At 45.3% G+C, this 22,474-nt stretch overlaps 1 protein-coding gene across 1 annotated transcript in view; it reads left to right on the top strand.

Annotated features, from left to right (window-relative positions):
- Positions 1-774: 774 nt before the first annotated feature.
- Positions 775-22,474, top strand: part of TNNI3 (troponin I3, cardiac type) — a 33,590-nt gene continuing 11,890 nt past the window's right edge. The window contains exons 1-5 of the mRNA XM_075840815.1: positions 775-826; positions 925-946; positions 2,854-2,860; positions 8,700-8,882; positions 10,212-10,253. Of these exons, the coding sequence (XP_075696930.1) occupies positions 775-826; positions 925-946; positions 2,854-2,860; positions 8,700-8,882; positions 10,212-10,253 (306 nt within the window). The remainder of the gene's footprint in view (positions 827-924; positions 947-2,853; positions 2,861-8,699; positions 8,883-10,211; positions 10,254-22,474) is intronic.

Genomic DNA, 22,474 nt, shown 5'->3' with positions numbered 1-22,474 from the left:
GCGTAAAACTCACTGCATGTCCTATTTTGACCTGTTTTTGCAGACCACGTCGCCTATTGAAGTCAATGGATGCCTGAAAAACACGGTCAGCACACGGACGTGTTTTTCACCACCAGTTGTTAAAGAAATTATACAGGGAAAAATACAGGAACACTGATGCCACACAGAACAAAAATACATGAAATGCGGTCTGTTTTTTTGCAGACTCAAAACGGACACATTCGTCTGAATAAGCCCTTACAGTTCAGTTTACTGTCAACTAAAGTTGCGAGGTCCTTTTCCATGTCAGTTTTACCGAGTGTTTTCCCATTTAGTATGTAATGGTGACATGTATTTTCCCTTCCCATGTGGACAACCTTACATTTATCAGTGTTAAACCTCATTTGACACATCTCTGCCCAAACCTCCAACTTACTAAGGTCCATTTGTAATAGAATACTGTGCTTCTTTTTGTGAATTACTTTTAGTTTAGTATTATCTGCTTCATTTAAAAAAAAATTGGCGCAGTTTGTGTCAACTCATAAAATCATGAATTTTATGACACTATTGATATATTTTCCCCAATGTATATCTGTGCAGTGCAATTTATGGTTTTCACATCAGCTACAAAATCAATAACTATTGCTGTGTCTAACAAGGACTTTGTTCACACTGCACAGTGACATGTTTTACTGTAATGGAACTGCATAATTGATATATTTATTTGAGCAGTTAAAATGTGATATCTGCAACCTACATAGACTAAAATGTTTAGAATAAATTAATAAAAACGCAATGAAAGATGCCAATTTTAGCCAAAAGAACAGGATCAGTCAATTCCATTCTGGTAAAACCGTGATTTTTACTACACATTAGAACATAAATGAATAAAATAAGCATTATATTTTTTTAATCTAATACATGTTTTTCTTCTTTTTTTCTTAGATCAAGCCAAGATGTCTGACGAGTAAGTGTTTTCTACGAAATCACTGTATTTTACTTTCCAACATTTACACCAAAAACCATATATCATTAGAAAAATGTATAACAGATCTGTGTGTATCTGTGTTTCTGACATTCTGACTCATTGGGATCTATATAAAAGGGCCTGTAATGGGCTGAGACAACATAGCTATAAGACAATTCAATGTCTGATAATATACCTCTAATTAATGGTCATAAAGATACCGAATAATACCACTATACAAGGAATAAATATCACCAATACCCAGCATGCCAAGGCCAATATTAACAATGATACTATACAAGGGACAAATAATTTGCCACACAATGACCACATATTACCACCACACTGTGACTGAATTCTGCCACCGTACTGATTAATACCACCACACCATGACCACATATTACCACAACATAGTGACTATATAATGGCACCATACTAATAATGAATAATACATCCACACTATGACCACATATTACCACCATACTGGTACTGAATAAAAAACACTATACAAAGATCAATATTACCACCATACATTTACCATACAGTGGTACAGACCATATAAGTAAAATCAGTACAGCTACATCCAGTGACTCACCGGTGACATCTTCTCTGATCAGAGTTGTTCACTTTCTCTTTACTTCATCTGGCCAGACCGCCATGATGAGTTCTTCCAGCCACGACTCGTCTCTGCAGAATTTGTACCACAAACATTTATCTTTGGCTCTCCAAATTCCCAGCACCGTCCCCACTTATTCCCAGCCTTGTACACAAACTCACCATTCATAGTGCCCCAGACAGTAATAATGCCCTATTTGTGCTCACACACAGTAATAGTGCCCCCCAAACTGAAATAGTGCCCCCTTTAGTCCCTGCACAGTAATAGTGCTCCTCTTAGTGCCTCACACAGTTGTTTTGCGCCCACACAGTACTAGTGCCCTCATTGTGCTCCCTACACAATGCCTCCCTATGTGGCATCACACACTAGTGAGGTGCCTCTATATCTCAATTAGGTGCCCCCATATAGTAGTTAGGTGCCCCCATATAGAAGTTAAACCCCCCCCCCATCCAACCCATTAATATTGCCCTCATATAATATTTAGGATCACCCACCCAACCCTTTAGTGATGCCCCCATATTGTAGATAGGCCCACCAATCCGATTAATAGTGTCCCCATATAGTACTTAGGCCCACGGTCTACCCACCCCATCAATAGTGCACCCATAAAGTAGTTAGGCCCATCTACCCCATTAATAATGCCCCATATAGTAGTTACCCCCCTTTGCACCTATGAAAAAAATCTAAAACCCACCTAACCCCGTTCCCATGACAAGCGGCTGGGTCTGATGTACTAAACGTCCTCCAGACATCTAGTAGGCCACAGGCCTATAACAGCTTGTGGCTTACAAGAGAAAGTGGAGAGGCAGGGAGCCAAAGGCTCTCTGCTCCACCATAGTAGGTGGCATTCGTTCGGGTGTCTCCTCCCCCTCCGGGCCTGGTCTCTGTTGCACCCCCTGCAACCACAATCATTACGCCCCAGTCTATGGTGGACATGCCACTGTGTATGGGAATGCACTATTCTGTTGTACATCAAAACAGCTGTAAAAGTTTTTCTTACAAATAAATTAGCTTTTATTATAAATAAAAAGTTCAGAGCAATGTTCATTTGTGATATGTCATATAAGTCATAGTTTGTGAGGTTGAAAAAAGTCTAAATTATCCTATTATTCTGCAATGTCACATCCATGAGGGATCACCATGATGTGAAGACTAAAGGGATCCTTGTACTCAGTAGATTTCTTCTCCATTTAAATGAATGAGGGTTATGGAAGCGTATGAATGGCAGCACATCTCTTTTTACTCAAGCGGTTCTGAATATTGATTGTTTTTCTCTTTTTTTTTTTTTCAGGGAAGAGGTAACTGTAAGTATTTTGTGTGGTTCCCTTTGACCTTCATTTTTTTTTTAGAAATCCATATTTTAAAGAAATATAATGTGACACATGTACTTAAGATTTGTAAGATATGTAGTATGCACCCGTTCTCCTCCCTAGTACACCGACCACAAGGAGGCAGAATTGGACACATAACATCAAAGCTGAGCACTGGCGACATGGTGAATTACATTTCAGCACACTCAGTGCCTCTAATACAAAAGGATTTTTTTTCAAGTGTTACGGACAAGCCAGTGGACTGATAAAGGACCCTATGCGTTACTATAAGATTTAGCTTGTGGCTGAACGAGGGCGTGTAATATAAGGAATTGTCCATTCTTCACCTTCATAGGAGTATGGATTTTCCCAAAGGAAATTGCCAGGTCTCGTTCCCGACTGCAAGTGGATAGGTATTTCTAAAGCATGGTACTAGAAGAGATAGGCAGGAGAGTAGTCGTAAAAGTCGTACAAAACACTCAGGTACCAAAATTCTTGGAAAGAAGAGAAAGAAGGCGTATGCTGAGTAGCCAGTTGGGGAAGAAAATAAGCAATAGGGAAATTGGGAGAGGGGGTAGGAGTGGTAGTCTGCAGAAATCCATTCAAGTGCTTCAGGTGTTGTTAAAATGGGTATAGTCTTCCAAGTCATCCAAGATGAGTTCAGTCATGTACATTAAAATTAGGTTCTGAATCCATCCAAGTAGAGAGAGCAATAACTTCCAATGAAAAAGAATTATAATTTTACTTCCGCATTTTCTTTCTTTATGCAATTCCCTCCTACAGGGTCAATAACAACCCTGGCAAATGCTGGAAGCGTTTATCACTATAATTTCCAAAGAGGGTAAAGATCCATTGAGGTGTGAAAGCTAAAGACCCATTTCACTCCTTAATGCAAACACAAAGTGGTGGGCCAAGCTATTAGTGCACAGAATAAATCCTCTGCTGCCCAAACTTATATCTCCAGAACAGATTGGTTTTGTACCTGGTCATGAAGGGAGGTTTAACACTACTAGGCTGATCAATGCTATCTCGTATGCCAAGAAATGGAGCATTTCATTGGTGCTTTTAGGAACGGACGCCGAAAAAGCCTTTGATAGGGTTACGTGGCGTTACATGGAGGCTGTGCTGGAGAGAGTGGGCTTTCCAAGTATGTTTGTACAAGCTATACTAACATTATATACAGGACCACATGCCAGAATAAGAATAAAGGGCATGTATCACCAAATTTTGAAATAAACAATGGCACTAGGCAGGGATGCCAGCTCTCCCCTCACTCTTTGTACTGACTATGGGGAAACTAATTAGGAAAATTAGTCAATCCCCTGACATATATGGATTGACGGTCGGTTCCCTGGCCAATTCGACCGCAGCATTTGCAGACGATATGCTAGTCTTTATTACTAACCCCATGCAGGCATTTCCAAAAATATTACATATTTTCAATGAATTTGGAGCCATCTCAAATTTTTTTTATTAACAAAGGGAAGTCAGAATTACTTAATATTAGCGCCCCTCCGTCCACTATCACAGCCTTGAAGTCGCAAATCCCGTTCTCCTGGCCTCAATCCACGATCAAATACTTGGGAATTAGTGTTTCCTCTAACCCTAGTGAATTGTATGCCAATAATTTCAAGTCTCTACTTCATAAGATAAATGTTCAACTTTCACAGCTCCAGATCCCATTTGTTTCATGTTTTGGCAGGAAGAATATAATTAACATTTATATATTGACCTTGGTCTTGTACATACTATTATCAGTACCCATTAAACTTCCTAAGGACTTCTTTGATCGACTTAGAGTAATAATTACTAATTTTATATGGAAGGGTAAACGGGCTAGGATTGCCATGTGCAGATGGGACAGATGAAGTCGCGGGGTGGCTGTGGAGTACCATATATCTACATGTACTACAGAGCAAACCACCTGTCTAGATGGCTATCTCTTGTACAAACAAATAATACGCTTCCTCATGTTCAAATGGAGAGGAGTCTTCTTGGACAGGATAATCTTATATAAAAAGAAAAAGTATTATCATCATCCTCATCGTCAGACGAAGGAAATGGGCTCCTGATTGATAGATAGCAATGCGAGCTGGAAACCATAACCCTGGTATTGGCTTTACATCATTTTGTCCCCAGACAGTTAAAAGACCAATCACATGAGAATCATAGTGCCCCATAATGTGCTGTATGTCAAACATGACTCTGAAACCCCAGGATAAACAGAATGGAGGGAGGTGGGCACCTAGACGGGTTCATGTAGTGTTTTTCTGGTTTACACAAGTTGTAGTTCGTTTGTAGGTGTCCATACACTACGAAGGCCTTTCATCAACTATTGTTTTTTTTCCCCCTTGTTTCCCAGAAAAAAATAATGGGGCAGGTTTACTATTCAAATTTAGCCAGAATTTTGCCACATATGCCCTGCGAAACATTTCTTAACTGTTTTAGACACTTTTTGTGCTAGGCTCAAATAGGGGGCATGGCTTAGAGGAAAAGGGATTGATCTAGCAGAAAGGGGGCGGAGTTAAAATGACAAATTACTGCCGTAGTCTACGCCAACAAAGAATTAGTATAAGTAAGAGAAAAGTGTCTAGCGTACCCTTAATGCACCAAATTTATCATATAGCGTGCACTACTGGGATGACCGGAAATACGTGTTTTTTATGGCGGTCATTACATAAGCCCGGCACCTGCTCTAGCAGGTGGGATCGAAATTAGCATTGATCTCACCCATTTAACCCCTTAGATGCCGCAGCATTTAAGTGGATTAAGAAGGAGGGGCTCCCTCTCTCACCCCATCAGCGCACCTGCGACGTGATCGCGAGAAGCCGATGGTTTTTATGGCAGTTGGGGCCCTAACAAAGGCTCTCAGGTCTGCCTTTAGTTGAATGCCTATTAGGCCCTGCCAAAGGCAAGGCCTAATCGATGCCTTTCAGATTTACACTGACAGGCATAATACACTGCAATACAGAAGCATTGCAGTGTACTATAAAAGCGATCAAAATATCCCTTCGTAAAATATATTTAAATACAGTTTCTAATAAATAAAAAATTCTAAGTAAAAAAAAAAACAATGAAAAACCCACTTTTCCTCCCTACAGAATGATTTATCATGAAAAAATTATAAAAAAGGCTAGACATAATTGGTATCGCTGCGTTCATCACAACCCAAGCTATAAAAATATAAAGTTATTTACCCGCATGGTGAACACTGTAAAATATAAAATAAAAAACAACGTCAGAACTGCAGTTTTCTGCTCATCCTGCCTTTCACAAAATGCGATAATAAGCAATCAAAAAGTCCTGTGTACCCCAAAAAGATACCAATAAAAACGACAATTTATCTCACAAAAATATGCCCTTATTCAGCCACATTGGCAGAAAAATAAGAAAGTTATGACTCTGAGAATAGGTTCAAAAGTAGTAAAACATTAAAAAAAACGATATAAATATGGTATCGCAGTAATTGTAACAACCTGCTCAATAAAGTTATATACCACTCCTGGGATGTTATTATACCACTTAGTAAACGGCGTATATTTTAGACACAATATAGAATGGTGAAATTTCCGTTTATTCCCATTACCCCCACAAAAAAGTCTATAAAAGTTAATCAATAAATTATATGTACCCCAAAATGGAGCTATTAAAAAATACAACTTGTCCCACAAAAAACAAGTCGTTATACAGCTATGTCGATGGAAAAATAAAAGTTATATATAGCTCATTGAATGCAACGATGGAAAAACAAGAAAAAAAAATGCTTTGTCATTAAGGCCTGGTCACTAAGGGGTTAAGACACAATTCATGTTATCTGTATCATAAGTTATAGTTCAATATAAATAAAACTAAAAGCCAGGTTCCCACGTAGCGTAAACTCTGCAGAATTTTCACAACTGAATTTCCGCAACGAAATTCTGTCTGGAAATTCCGCAGTGTTTACAGTAGCAGCAAAGTGGGTGAGATTTAGTCAATCCCATGCCCACGCTGCGGGAAAAAAAACTGCAGCGTAAAGAATTTAATTCCGCAGAATGTCAATTTATACTGCGTTTTCATTGATTTTCTGCTGCGGGTTTTCTTCATTGAATTCAATGGGGATGCAAAACCCACAACAGAAAGCCATGTGTTGCGACTTCTGCGACGTATTCACAGCGTTTACACCGCAAAAATCGCAACTCCGGAAAAAAATAAACAAACATACATACCCAGTGTAAAGGATCTGCCAGTCACAACTTCGGTGTCGACGCCCATAGGTAATCTGTCTGCACCTGCTTCTATGTCTGTGAGACTGACTCCATCTTCCACCACTCAGGATGGCAGGCTTAGGAGTGGGAGAGCCTATCACAGCCTGGCCAAACGGAGCTAGCTCCCGCCCTCTGTCTATTTATACCTGCCTTTCCTGTTCCTCCTTTGCTTGTGATTCTTCTCGTTTGGTTTCCTGGCCCTGCTGCAGCTTCTTGTACTACTGATCCTTTGCTTGTGATTGACCTTGGCTTTTCTGACCACTCTTCTGCTCTGCGTTTTTGTACCTCGCTCATCTCCTGGTTTGACTCGGCTCGTTCACCTCGCTTGTTGCTCACGGTGTTCCCGTGGGCAACTTCCCCATTTCCCTGGCTTCTTTGTACCCTTGTCTGTTTGTCTGTCGTGCACCTATTGAGTGTAGGGACCGTCGCCCAGTTGTACCCCGTCGCCTAGGGCGGGTCGTTGCAAGTAGGCAGGGACTGAGTGGCGGGTAGATTTGGGCTCACTTGTCTGTTTCCCTACCCCGACATTACACCCAGAATGCCCTCCTTCTTCGTGCATAATATTCTAATTTTCTGAGAGACAAAATTTGGGATTTTCATTAACTGTTAGCCCTAATCTTACACATTAAAAGAAAAAAAAATGCTGGGAATAGATCACTCTTTGTGTAATGAATCTATATAATATATGAGTTTCACTTTTTGAATTGAATTACCAAAATAAATAAACTTTTTGATGATATTCTCATTCATTGAGAAGGACCTGTATATATTAAATGCAATAACTAAATTTCTTCTCAATGAAATTACAATTATTGTTGTGAATAACCGTCCGCAATATCCAGCGTTTAAGACTGCTATTCTGTTATTTCCTCTAATAAGATCTTTAGCATAGAGAAAAATGTATTGCTATATTTGGCAACACTCATTTAATGAAAGGTGGAAAGGGAGAAATTGAATTTCACATCAGATCCAAGGTGACATTTCAATGGTTCAGCAAGATGTAAAATAACGTCTGGAGGTGTCGCATATAAGCGAGTATGAGTCATAGAAGAGATAACTCAAGAGATGACGCATTCAGATGCCTCATTTATATATTGATAGTATGCTGTGAAGTGGAATATAAAAAAAAATGGCACTGAAAGAGGCAATACTAGTAGTGGACAATGCTGTCTAGAATATGTGATGTCTATACTATTAGATCAGATAAGCTGCTCACCATACAAAAACAACCAAAAATAAGGGGGATTTCTGTGCCATTGGAATATTGACTGGTATTTAATTTAAACCCCCAATTTTATAATATATCTTTATTGGAAGCCAAAGCTTTGTTTTTCTGTTATTGAACTTCAAATCCCTGCTCCCCTGTAAACTTCAATATTGTGGTTGTCTGCAGCCTCCACTAGGGGGAGATGAGGAGCTTTCTAAAGATAAATTTGTATTCAGTAGGCTCCCCCTAGTGGTGGCTACAGGAAGCCAGAATTTCACAAATTTATAGGCGCTAGGTACAATTTTTTAAAACTGATCCTTGTAAACAAACATTCAAATCTCAAATGTCCATATGGATAATGTTCTCTTTCAAACAGTATGAAGAAGAAGAAGAAGAGTATGTAGAAGAAGAAGAGGAAGTTGTGGAGGAGGAGGAAGAAGAAGAAGAACCTGTGCCGGAGCCACCAAAACCTGCACCTCCACCTGTTGTAGCTCCACCACCACTCCGAAGGAAGTCATCTGCAAACTATCGCTCCTATGCCACTGAACCACAAGTCAAGGTAAATAAAGATGAAAAGTTTCCTGTTTTATTGTATATTTTATAATGTATGTCAGTTTGGTAAACATTTTTCAGAAAAATCTAGTAATGCCTTGAGGTTGTAGAGGATTTTTGACCTATGAAAAAAGAGCAACATAGGCATTTATTATGTTTCTAAAATGTGTGTGGAGTCCTTAAAGTAAATTATTGTCTTTTTTCCCCAGTATTAGGCCTCATTTACACGAGCGTATTATACGCGCGTGCGACGCGCGTGCTTTTCACGCGTGTCGTACGCACCTATAATAGTCTATGGGGCTGTTTAGACGATGCGTGAATTTTGCGCTGCGTGAGTGCGTTGCGTAAAACTCACGACATGTTCTATATTCTTGCGTTTTTCACGCAACACGCACCCATTGACTTCAATGGGTGCGTGAAAACAACGCATGCCACACGGACGGTCCTGCGTTGCATGCGCGAAAATCACGCAAGAGCTGTCAAAAGGATGAATGTAAACAGAAAAGCACCACGTGCTTTTCTGGTTACAAACATCCAAACGGAGTGTCAAATTAGAGATGAGCGCACCGAACTTCACCGGGTTCGGCCGAACTCGTTTTGACCGAACCCGGCAAAAAATGTTCGGGTACGCGACGTCAGGAGACAGTCACTGCCCACGGTGCTCAAAGACTTAAACTGTTTCAGCACCATGGACAGTGACTTTCGATCACAATATACATATACGTGTAAAAAAAAACAGAAGTTCGGACTTACCGATAAGTCCCGGCTCCTTCCTCCAGTCCGACCTCCCGGGATGACAATTCAGGCCAAGTGACAGCTGCAGCCAATCACAGGCCAAGCACAGGCTGCAGCCAATCACAGGCTGCAGCGGTCTCATGGCCTGGCGCGTCATCCTGGGAGGTGGGGCCGGATGACAAGAAAGGGACGCGTCACCAAGGCAACGGCCGGGAGACCGGACTGGAGGAAGCAGGCAGTTCATGGTAAGTTTGAACGTCTTTTTTTATTCACAGGTTGGTGTATATTGTGATCGGCATTCACTGATGAGGGTGCTGAAAGAGTTACTGCCGATCAGTTAGCTCTTTCAGCACCTTGGACAGTGACGGGCGTCAACTACCTCATCTCTATGATGGCGGCTGCGTGAAAATCACGCAGCCGCGCATCATACACGGATGACACACGGAGCTGTCAAATGCCTTTTGCGCGCGCAAAACGCAGCGTTTTTTGCGCGCGCAAAACGCACACGCTCGTGTAAATCCGGCCTTAGTGTGTGACAATCGAAACAACAGCATTGAGTAAATAAAGCGATATCAATATTTTTTTTGTGTATGTTTTCCAGCGACAACCAAAGATTTCTGCATCTCGGAAACTGCAGCTGAAGGTATAGTCCTGTTCATTTACAATATGCCTGATCTATCCGGAATGTAAACTAGATGTATCATTAAAATGGATGCCAACCTTTTAGCCTGTTCCTTTGCTTATCTGTGATGCTGTAGTTAAGGAGTGTCCAAGCTTGCAGATTTTGAGTCATACATGGGATCAGAAACTCTTCTAGATGTCAGAATATTATATCTGTTCTATGCTCACTTCCATATGTAAAATTAAACAATTAAAGCGTTGTCTGGCTAAGGCCTCATGCACACAACTGCATTGGTTTTGAAGTCCGCAGCCCTTGTGTATTCGTGTGTCATCTGGACTCACGGATCCACAACAATTCACCAATATTTGTGAATCCGCAGATCCGGACCGTAAAATGACATGTCCTGAGTTTTAGTGGCACAGATTTGCGGCCCCTGCACCGATTCATGTAAACCAAGGTCGTGTGCATGGGGCCATAGAAAAGAGTGGGTCCGCAATTTATCTGGAAAAATGTGGACAAAAGCATGGTTGTGTGCATGAGGCCTTGGAAAACCCATTTTTAAATACCCTATTAAGGAATGTTGAGTCAATAGAGGGGGTCCCCCCATTCACGACTCTCATCTATAAGCCACAGTAGAGAGCAGCTTCTAAGAATGTCTCTCTCTTTCTCTGGAGGACCTAGCATGTCCTTGCATTACATGGACACGCTATTGATTTCAATCGAGACTATGTGATGCTTCATTCCTCCTGTGGTGGCACTGTTGGGAAATTGAACACTTGCTGCTGGAATACTTCACAGATTACACCTGATTACGGGGGGGGTCCCAGCAGCGGGACATCCTGTGATCTGCATCATTAGCGCACAACCTCTTTACTATTAGCACAATCTTATCGGGTAATCCGCAGTAGTAATAGCATGATTCTACCCATTCACAAGCAGTTTGTTCATTTGGTGTCTTGAGTACCTGACAGGTCAATTGGCAGATATAAAGAAATGTTCCTAAAATGACAGGCATTACAGCCATAGTTATGTTTTAATTGTTGTAACCACATTGTTATCATGAAATGTGGTTACAAAGAAATAAACATATAACAATATAGAAATGGTGCTATATAATAAAAGAATACGAAAATCCTCTAGTTCGGCACATAATGATCTGGAAATCCTGAGAGTCCGGCAGCCACACCCAATTCCAGAGATGACTACAAGTGTAATGGCAGGAAGGAGGTGAAGGGAAAGTGAGCCCTAATCTACCCACCGCCCTGTCCCTGCCTACTTGCAACGACCCGCCCTAGGCGACGGGGTACAACTGGGCGGCGGTCCCTACGCTGTCTAAGTGCACGGGAGAACAAACAGGGAACACGCAAGGGAAGGGGCAGTAGCCCACGGAATGCCACGAGGAAACGGAGCGGTGAATGAGTAGTCAGGACCAGGATGAAGTGGAGTATACCCAAGTGAGCACGGAGGAGGAAGCAAGCCGGAGGCAAAGCAAAGCGGGTTAAGCAGAACAGCAGCAAGGCAGAAGCACGGCAGAAGCAGGCTGGAGCAAGCAGCAGTGGGCCCAGGAATCCAAAAGAATTACAAGCACTGAGGAGGAGAACACAGCAGGTAATAAAGGACAGGGGGCGGAGCTAACTCCGACTGACCAGGCCGCGATAGGCTCTCCCACTCCTGAGCCTGCCACCCTGGTTGGTGGGAGATGGTGTCAGTCGAACAGGTCTGGCCTCAGGTGTGGATTGATTAATCCCAGGAGTATACCTAGACGTAGTACCTGGCAGATCCCTAACAGTACTCCCCCTTTTATGAGGGGCCACCGGACCCTTACTAAGAGGACCCGGTTTAGTAGGGAAGAGAAGGTGGAACCTCCTGATCAATACCCCAGCGTGAACATCACGGGCAGGTACCCAAGTCCTCTCCTCCGGCCTGTACCCTCTCCAATGGACCAGGTACTGGAGGGAGCCCTGGACCATCCTACTGTCCATAATCTTGGCCACCTCGAATTCCACCCCCTCAGGGGTGAGAACGGGAACAGGAGGTTTCCTCGAGGGGGACCAGGACGGGGAGCAGCGTTTAAGGAGGGAGGCATGGAAGACGTCATGTATGCGAAAGGATGGGGGCAGCTCCAGACGGAAGGATACAGGGTTGAGGACTTCAATGATCTTATAAGGCCCAATAAATCGGGGAGCAAACTTCCTGAACGGGACCTTAAGGCGCAAGTTCCTGGACGACAACCAGACCAAATCCCCGACGACAAACCGGGGGTTAGCAGAACGTCTACTATCCGCCTGAATCTTTTGTGCGCTCTGGGACGCCTCTAGGTTCTTCTGCACCTGGGCCCAGACAGTGCACAGTTCCCGATGAACATCCTCTACCTCAGGATTATTGGAACAACCAGGGGAAACGGAGGAGAACCTTGGGTTAAACCCGAAATTACATAAAAACGGGGAGACCCCTGACGAGTTACTGACCCGGTTATTCAGGGAAAATTCAGCAAGGGGAAGGAATTTCATTAATAAAATTCTGGAAGACAGCAGGGGCATTACACAACCCAAAGGGCATGACCAGGTATTCGAAATGGATCTGGCAGGTACTACGTCTAGGTATACTCCTGGGATTAATCAATCCACACCTGAGGCCAGACCTGTTCGACTGACACCATCTCCCACCAACCAGGGTGGCAGGCTCAGGAGTGGGAGAGCCTATCGCGGCCTGGTCAGTCTTAGTTAGCTCCGCCCCCTGTCCTTTATTACCTGCTGTGTTCTCCTCCTCAGTGCTTGTAATTCTTTTGGATTCCTGGCCCCACTGCTGCTTGCTCCAGCCTGCTCCTGCCGTGCTTCTGCCTTGCTGCTGTTCTGCTTATCCCGCTTTGCTTTGCCTCCGGCTTGCTTCCTCCTCCGTGCTCACTTGGGTATACTCCACTTCATCCTGGTCCTGACAACTCATTCACCGCTCCGTTTCCTCGGCGTTCCGTGGGCTACTGCCCCTTCCCTTGCGTGTTCCCTGTTTGTTCTCCCGTGCACTTAGACAGCGTAGGGACCGCCGCCCAGTTGTACCCCGTCGCCTAGGGCGGGTCGTTGCAAGTAGGCAGGGACAGGGCGGTGGGTAGATTAGGGCTCACTTTCCCTTCCTCCTTCCTGCCATTACATAATTACAAGCCCCTTACCTAGTCTACCATTTCCCCTACGCTGACGCTATCATGGACCCCCTTGAGACCCTGACCCAGCAGATGCAGGGCCTCTCCCTACAGGTCCAGGCCCTGGCCCAGAGGGTCAACCAGGGTGACGCTGCCGTAGTAGTTCCCCTCACCTCACCTCTAGAACCTGACCTCAAGTTACCTGACCGGTTCTCAGGGGACCGTAAGACGTTTCTCTCCTTCTGGGAGAGTTGCAGACTGTATTTCCGCCTTAAACCCCACTCCTCAGGTTCCGAGAACCAGCGGGTGGGTATCATCATATCCCGACTCCAGGAAGGGCCCCAAGAGTGGGCCTTCTCCTTGGCTCCTGACGCCCCTGAACTTTCCTCTGTTGATCGCTTTTTCTCTGCCCTCGAACTCATTTACGACGAGACTGACAGGACTGCTTTAGCCGAGAGTCAGCTGGTGACCTTACGTCAGGGTAGGAGACCGGTTGAGGAGTACTGTTCTGATTTTAGAAAGTGGTGCGTAGCTTCTCGGTGGAACGATCCGGCCCTAAGGTGCCAGTTTAGGTTAGGATTATCTGACGCCCTGAAGGATCTGCTGGTTAGCTACCCCTCTTCTGACTCCCTTGACCAGGTTATGGCCCTAGCAGTACGACTTGACCGACGTCTCAGGGAACGTCAGCTTGAACGCTTCAATGTGCTCCCCTCTGACTTTTCTGCGATCCCCCCCGAGGTCCCGTCTCCTCGCCCCTCCACGGAGGACTCGGAGGTACCTATGCAACTCGGGGCCTCCATGTCCCCTCGACAACGTAGGGAGTTTCGCAGAATGAATGGTCTCTGCTTCTACTGTGGGGACGACAAGCATCTTCTGAACACCTGTCCCAGGCGCAAGAATAAAAAGCCGGAAAACTTCCGCGCCTAAGTGATCATCGGGGAGGTCACTTGGGCGCACAGGTATTTCCCGTTAATGTGAAACGCAATAAAATTTTGCTTCCCTTTCAGGTCTCGTTTGCTGGCCGGTCTGCCACTGGCAGTGCCTTCGTGGATTCTGGCTCATCTGCTAATATCATGTCTGTGGAATTTGCTATGTCTCTAAAAATGCCTTTTATTGATTTACCTTATCCTATCCCTGTAGTAGGTATCGACTCAACTCCCCTTGCTAATGGTTATTTTACTCAGCATACTCCTGTTTTTGAACTCCTGGTTGGCTCCATGCATTTGGAGCAGTGCTCTGTACTGGTGATGCAGGGATTATCGTCTGATCTGGTATTAGGTCTTCCCTGGTTGCAGTTGCATAATCCCACGTTTGATTGGAATACTGGGGATCTCACCAAATGGGGTAGTGAATGTCTTATGTCATGTGTTTCTGTTAACTCTATTTCTCCCCGGGAGGAGGTAAACACGCTTCCTGAGTTTGTTCAGGACTTCGCCGATGTGTTTTCTAAGGAGGCCTCCGAGGTGTTGCCCCCCCATAGAGATTACGATTGCGCCATCGATTTGGTGCCTGGTGCCAAGCTTCCTAAGGGTAGGATATTTAATCTTTCATGTCCTGAACGTGAAGCTATGAGGGTGTATATCCAAGAATGCCTGGCCAAGGGTTTCATTCGCCCCTCGACTTCTCCTGTAGGTGCTGGCTTCTTCTTTGTGGGGAAGAAGGATGGTGGTCTTAGGCCGTGCATTGATTATCGTAACCTGAATAAGGTCACCGTAAGGAACCAGTACCCACTTCCTTTGATTCCGGATCTTTTTAATCAGGTTCAGGAAGCCCAATGGTTTTCTAAGTTCGATCTACGGGGGGCATATAACCTTATCCGCATCAAAGAGGGGGATGAGTGGAAAACTGCGTTCAACACACCCGAGGGTCATTTCGAATACCTGGTCATGCCCTTTGGGTTGTGTAATGCCCCTGCTGTCTTCCAGAATTTTATTAATGAAATCCTGAGAGATTACCTGGGTAATTTTCTTGTTGTGTACCTTGATGACATACTGGTGTTTTCCAAGGACTGGTCCTCCCACGTGGAGCATGTCAGGAAGGTGCTCCAGGTCCTTCGGGAGAATAATCTGTTTGCTAAGACTGAAAAATGTGTCTTTGGGGTACAGGAGATACCATTTTTAGGGCAAATCCTCACTCCTCATGAGTTCCGCATGGACCCTGCCAAGGTTCAGGCTGTGGCGGAATGGGTCCAACCTGCCTCCCTTAAGGCGTTACAGTGTTTTTTAGGGTTCGCCAACTATTACAGGAGATTTATTGCCAACTTCTCGGTCGTCGCTAAGCCTCTTACGGACCTTACTCGCAAGGGTGCTGATGTCCTCCATTGGCCCCCTGAGGCCGTCCAGGCCTTTGAGACCCTCAAGAAGTGCTTTATCTCGGCCCCCGTGCTGATTCAGCCCAACCAAGAGGAGCCATTTATTGTGGAGGTTGACGCATCCGAGGTGGGAGTGGGGGCCGTCTTGTCCCAGGGTACCAGCTCCCTCACCCATCTCCGCCCCTGTGCTTACTTCTCTAGGAAGTTTTCGCCCACGGAGAGTAACTATGATATTGGCAACCGCGAACTTCTAGCCATTAAATGGGCTTTTGAAGAGTAGCGGCACTTCCTGGAGGGGGCCAGACACCAGGTAACGGTCCTTACGGATCACAAGAATCTGGTTTTCCTAGAATCGGCCCGGAGGCTTAATCCTAGACAAGCTCGGTGGGCACTATTCTTTACCAGATTTAATTTCTTGGTTACCTATAGGGCTGGGTCCAAGAATATTAAGGCTGATGCCCTGTCACGTAGTTTCATGGCCAATCCTCCTTCCGAGAAGGATCCTGCTTGTATTTTACCCCCTGGTATAATCGTTTCTGCCACGGATTCTGATTTAGCTTCTGATATCGCGGCTGATCAGGGTGCAGCTCCCGGGAACGTCCCTGGGGACAAACTGTTTGTTCCCCTGCAATACCGGCTAAGGGTACTCAGGGAAAACCATGACTCCGCTCTATCTGGTCATCCTGGCATCTTGGGCACCAAACACCTCATTACCAGAAACTATTGGTGGCCTGGGTTGCCTAAAGACGTTAGGGCTTACATCGCCGCTTGTGAGGTTTGCGCTAAGTCCAAAACCCCTAGGTCCCGACCTGCGGGCCTACTACGTTCCTTGCCCATTCCCCAGAGACCTTGGACCCATATCTCCATGGATTTTATCACCGATTTGCCTCCATCTCAGGGCAAGTCGGTGGTGTGGGTGGTAGTAGACCGCTTCAGCAAGATGTGCCACTTTGTGCCCCTTAAGAAGCTACCTAACGCCAAGACGTTAGCTTCTTTGTTTGTGAAACACATCCTGCGTCCCCATGGGGCCCCAGTCAATATCGTTTCTGACAGAGGGGTACAATTTGTTTCCTTATTTTGGAGAGCCTTTTGTAAAAAGTTGGAGATTGATCTGTCCTTCTCCTCCGCCTTCCATCCCGAAACTAATGGCCAAACGGAGAGGACTAACCAGTCCCTGGAACAATATTTAAGGTGTTTCATCTCTGACTGTCATTTCGATTGGGTCTCATTCCTTCCCCTTGCTGAATTTTCCCTGAATAACCGGGTCAGTAACTCGTCAGGGGTCTCCCCGTTTTTCTGTAATTTCGGGTTTAACCCAAGGTTCTCCTCCGTTTCCCCTGGTTGTTCCAATAATCCTGAGGTAGAGGATGTTCATCGGGAACTGTGCACTGTCTGGGCCCAGGTGCAGAAGAACCTAGAGGCGTCCCAGAGCGCACAAAAGATTCAGGCGGATAGTAGACGTTCTGCTAACCCCCGGTTTGTCGTCGGGGATTTGGTCTGGTTGTCGTCCAGGAACTTGCGCCTTAAGGTCCCGTCCAGGAAGTTTGCTCCCCGATTTATTGGGCCTTATAAGATCATTGAAGTCCTCAACCCTGTATCCTTCCGTCTGGAGCTGCCCCCATCCTTTCGCATACATGACGTCTTCCATGCCTCCCTCCTTAAACGCTGCTCCCCGTCCTGGTCCCCCTCGAGGAAACCTCCTGTTCCCGTTCTCACCCCTGAGGGGGTGGAATTCGAGGTGGCCAAGATTATGGACAGTAGGATGGTCCAGGGCTCCCTCCAGTACCTGGTCCATTGGAGAGGGTACGGGCCGGAGGAGAGGACTTGGGTACCTGCCCGTGATGTTCACGCTGGGGTATTGATCAGGAGGTTCCACCTTCTCTTCCCTACTAAACCGGGTCCTCTTAGTAAGGGTCCGGTGGCCCCTCATAAAAGGGGGAGTACTGTTAGGGATCTGGCAGGTACTACGTCTAGGTATACTCCTGGGATTAATCAATCCACACCTGAGGCCAGACCTGTTCGACTGACACCATCTCCCACCAACCAGGGTGGCAGGCTCAGGAGTGGGAGAGCCTATCGCGGCCTGGTCAGTCTTAGTTAGCTCCGCCCCCTGTCCTTTATTACCTGCTGTGTTCTCCTCCTCAGTGCTTGTAATTCTTTTGGATTCCTGGCCCCACTGCTGCTTGCTCCAGCCTGCTCCTGCCGTGCTTCTGCCTTGCTGCTGTTCTGCTTATCCCGCTTTGCTTTGCCTCCGGCTTGCTTCCTCCTCCGTGCTCACTTGGGTATACTCCACTTCATCCTGGTCCTGACAACTCATTCACCGCTCCGTTTCCTCGGCGTTCCGTGGGCTACTGCCCCTTCCCTTGCGTGTTCCCTGTTTGTTCTCCCGTGCACTTAGACAGCGTAGGGACCGCCGCCCAGTTGTACCCCGTCGCCTAGGGCGGGTCGTTGCAAGTAGGCAGGGACAGGGCGGTGGGTAGATTAGGGCTCACTTTCCCTTCCTCCTTCCTGCCATTACACCCTCCTTGCAACAACACCTCTATAGTACACCGAGCTCAAGTCACACCAACTTCCTCCCCACACTGAACATGGACAGATAGACTAAGCGCTCTTTTATGGTCCCACCACCACCTCCACATGTGATGACGCCCACATGCATGGACATATGCTATGACCCTGTTACAAAGCAGACCAAAAATGGCGTCTGGGAAATACATCATGGCGCCGTAATTTTAGATGTTTGAACAAGCACCATGCCCTACATGATTAACACAGACAACAATCTCAACCAATGCAATTTGCACACAACGTCTTCATTGTCAGATAGACAACCTTCTCTCCAATGCAGAGTATCATAGCATATCTTCTCCCATCCATTGCTAGACAGTGGCCGATTTCTCCACTACAAAAGTGCCACCTTGTGGAGGGATAAACAAACAACAGCAACGCCACAGCATAGCAGCTCAATAGCATTTCTCCCATGACGAAGTTGCATTGCCACCTGGGCCTAAAACACCTCAAACATCACATCCTTCCCCTTTTATTATAGAGATACATGATAGATTAGATTAGATTAGATTAGATTAGATTAGATTAGATTAGGATAGATAGATAGATAGTTAGATAGATAGATAGATAGATAGATAGACTCATGCACACGATCGTGTTTATACATCTGCAATTCATCCGCAAAAGCGTGGATGAATTTCGGACCCATTCATTTCTATTGGCCCATACAGACGACTGTACAGTAGTTTACACAGACCGTGTGGGGGCTGCAACTGTGGACCGCAAAGACTCAGGACAAGTAATTTTACGGTCCGCAATTGCGGTCCGGCACCATTGAAATGAATGCACATCTTTTGTGTAAACTATGAAAAAAGGAAAAAACAAAAAATAGTATTCCCGGACCACACCAGAAAACTCTGAGTAGAAAAGATTTAGAATTATTTATTAACCATAAGTTAAATATCCAAAAATTTGATAAAATTTAAGTCACAGGCGTTCTTGGACCTGTATACACGTTTTCTTTCATTTTGTTGGAATGTGCTGTTCAAATTTTTGTGTTGTTTATGTGATTCATATATGTGGGGTTAGTGACTGCCTCCATTTTTTGATCTTACACTCCTCCCATTCTGCCCTGGGTGATTTTTATTAGTTTAAGGCGGGATTCACACGACCGGGTCGCTCCCGAGCCCGAGTGCCGGCCGGTAAAATCGGCCATTCTGCCCGGCCGGTTTGCATAAAGTTTTGCATCCGTGCCGGGCCGGGCAGATCTGGACAGTGACATCAGCGGCAACTCCTGAAGGGGAATCCCCATGTGTTCGGGGATTCCGCTTCAGGAATTTCCCCTGATGTCACTGCCCAGATATGGACAGAGACATCAAGCGCTCTGTCCAGGAGCGGAATCCCCGAAAACACGGGGATTCCGCTCCTTCAAGGACTAAAGTGTGGCTAGCACATAGCAGAGCGGGGAGATACCTCCCTGCTCTGCTATAGTGGCGTCGCTACAGTAGTAGCAGCCGCAGCAGCAGCAGCTGCTAGCGACGCCATCGAAGGTGTCGCCGGGCCAGGGCGCTTTTAAAACAAGCAGGGGAAGGGAGCTAGCGCAGCGCTCCCTTCCACCTGCTGTACACCCCGGCCCTGCCACACAGTGTACAGCGCACAGCCATTCGTCAGAATGGCATCAACTCCTCCTCCTCACATGCACTCTGCGCTGTGAGGAGGAGGAGATAGAGCGCAAGCGCCGGAAAACCCGGCCATCACTCGGGACACATCCCGGTGATGGCCGTGTATTACCCGGCCCCATAGACTTCTATGGGAGCCGGGCGGCCGGGGAGACGGGCGGCCGGGTACCCGGCCGAAGATAGAGCATGTCCTAATTTTTGACGGCCGGTTTTCCAGGCCGTCAAAAAATCGGTCGTGTGAATAGCCCCATTAGGGGTCTATTATTCCTAATGCAGCCGGGTGCCGGCCGATTTATGAACGGCCGGCACCCGGCCGGGAAACCCTGTCGTGGGAATGAGGCCTAATGCTGGTTCCTACCATCCCCAGATATATACGTAGGCTTAGTCCCAGTTCTGGGTGTATGTGCAGAGTAGGTTCCCACCACATAGGGATCGCCTTGTCGTGGCAGGTGGGCTGACACAATTTGATCAAAATGTACGCTGAGAACTTCCCTATTGTAGGTAGATTTAGCAGTAATGAATATTTATTTATATTTAGTGGCTTAGGTGGCATTAGTATTCGCAGTGTGCTGTCGCCATTTTCTTGTGTGCTGTATAAATTTGCAGTCACAGGCGTTCTTGCAACCTGTATACACGTTTTGTTTCATTTTGTTGGAATGTGCTGTTCACATTTTTGTTTTGTTTATATGATTCATATATGTGGGGTTGTCATTTCAATAGGCCCATTTACACGGGATTTACACGGACCGTGCGGGTGCTGCAACTGTGGACCGCAAAAACTCAGGACAAGTCATTTTACGGTCTGCAATTGCGGTCCGGCACCATTGAAATGAATGCACATCTATTGTGTAAACTATGAAAAAAGGAAAAAACAAAACATCGTATTCCCGGACCAAACCAGCACACTCTGAGTAGAAAGGATTTAGAATTCTTTAAATATCCATAAGTTAAATATCAAAAAATTAAAAATGTTATTTATAAAAAAGTATTGTAGATACCATTTCCCTGGTCAAATACCAACCACATTTTATCTAAACACAATAAGAAATAAAGATCTATTATATAATAATATATTTGTTAAAAAAACACCTGAGGTCAGCTGACCAGGTAATTAGACCGCAGCAGGAACGCAGTATATCCAAGCTGTGCGGTCAGGATAATCGCAGTTTTATCAACCCGCATCCTGCAGCATAGGACATATTGCAAGTCCGAGATATAATCCTGCAGCGTGGAGTTTGCTCCAAAGCGGGTACATGGCATGTGACGTCACTCACACACGTGTCAGTGCATAAACAGTTGGCTAACGCGTTTCATCCTGTCCGGGCATCAAGGTATCTACACCTGCCATAGTGTCCATTTTAAAGGCGCAGGACTACTCCATACGGAGTATCCTTATATTAAAAAAAAATGTGATCAAAATAATCAGAATTGACCAGCATATATTAATATACAGTATATCATATAGACCTAACATATAGATTTCAATAGTTAGGACTCACAATGAGAGCAAAGAGCCCCTGACATACAGGGTATTTTACAGTCAAGGATATAGTAATATTCCAAAAATTAATGAACTTCTCCATATTGGAAGGTAATGCAAAACAGAATCTTATCATCACAAAGTCAATAAATAGTAATAGTGATTAACTCCATTATAATTCCCTCAAGTCATGAGAAAGACTCTGTCAATGCTGTGAATAGATGCTTTCAAAAGGGAAATAAGGAAGAGATAATAGAACTAATATCACTTATATATTTAAATTAGGGTAAGCGGCCAAATAAACAAGTTTATATATGCTCTCGCCATCCCAAGGTAGGGAGCCTGTCAATAGAGTTACCCAGGGGAAGTGCCAGGCTGGAACACCGGCGAGGGCTATGGGCACCAAAGACCACCCGCCCCCTGCGGTGACAGGGAGCCAGTCAGAGACAATGCAAAAAATGCAGTCCCAGACCGAGTCCCCATCAATGCGGGGGGAAGAAGGAGGGGCAAAATTGGCAACAAGCAGCCAACACCAAGGAGCCAGCCGAGGCGCATACCAACGGGAGCCACCGACCGGGTCCCCACCTGAAACGCAGAGTAACAATATACATCTAAGGTGTTAACAGAAAACAAAAGAACTAAGTACACTTCGGTGTCCACCGGAGGTGACAGCGAGCCAATCAAATGAGCAGGTCGCCATCAACCACAACGGGCACCCTAATATTACATCAAGATTGTTATGGAGTTGAAGAGACATTTTATATTTCTTCCAAGACTAGAAAGAATGATAGAAGGGCAAGTATAGTGCAAGGTCAACTCAATACACTAATGCATAGTCACCGGACCGATTGTCACAAAAGGTAAGTAGAACCCACCCATATACAGCATTGTCATATTGCTAGATGCATAGAGACCTACGGAAAATTAATCCATGATATGCAGCAGTTAGTTTAGACACTGGTATACAGTCATCAAACCAAAAGAACCTGACAAGGGCCAGTAAGCAAATAACTAGATACAGCTGAGATTATCCTGACCGAACAGCTTGGAATTAGACCATTTTGCTTACTTGGAGAGTGAAGACTCGATATCCCCTTCGGTTTCGTCCTGAAAGACGCGATTGAATCTCCT

The sequence above is a fragment of the Rhinoderma darwinii genome, chromosome 10 (genome assembly GCF_050947455.1).
Source record: "Rhinoderma darwinii isolate aRhiDar2 chromosome 10, aRhiDar2.hap1, whole genome shotgun sequence".
NCBI classification, from domain to species: domain Eukaryota; kingdom Metazoa; phylum Chordata; class Amphibia; order Anura; family Rhinodermatidae; genus Rhinoderma; species Rhinoderma darwinii.
Note: the sequence above shows the minus strand (reverse complement) of the source record. Positions and strands in the feature narration are given on the sequence as shown.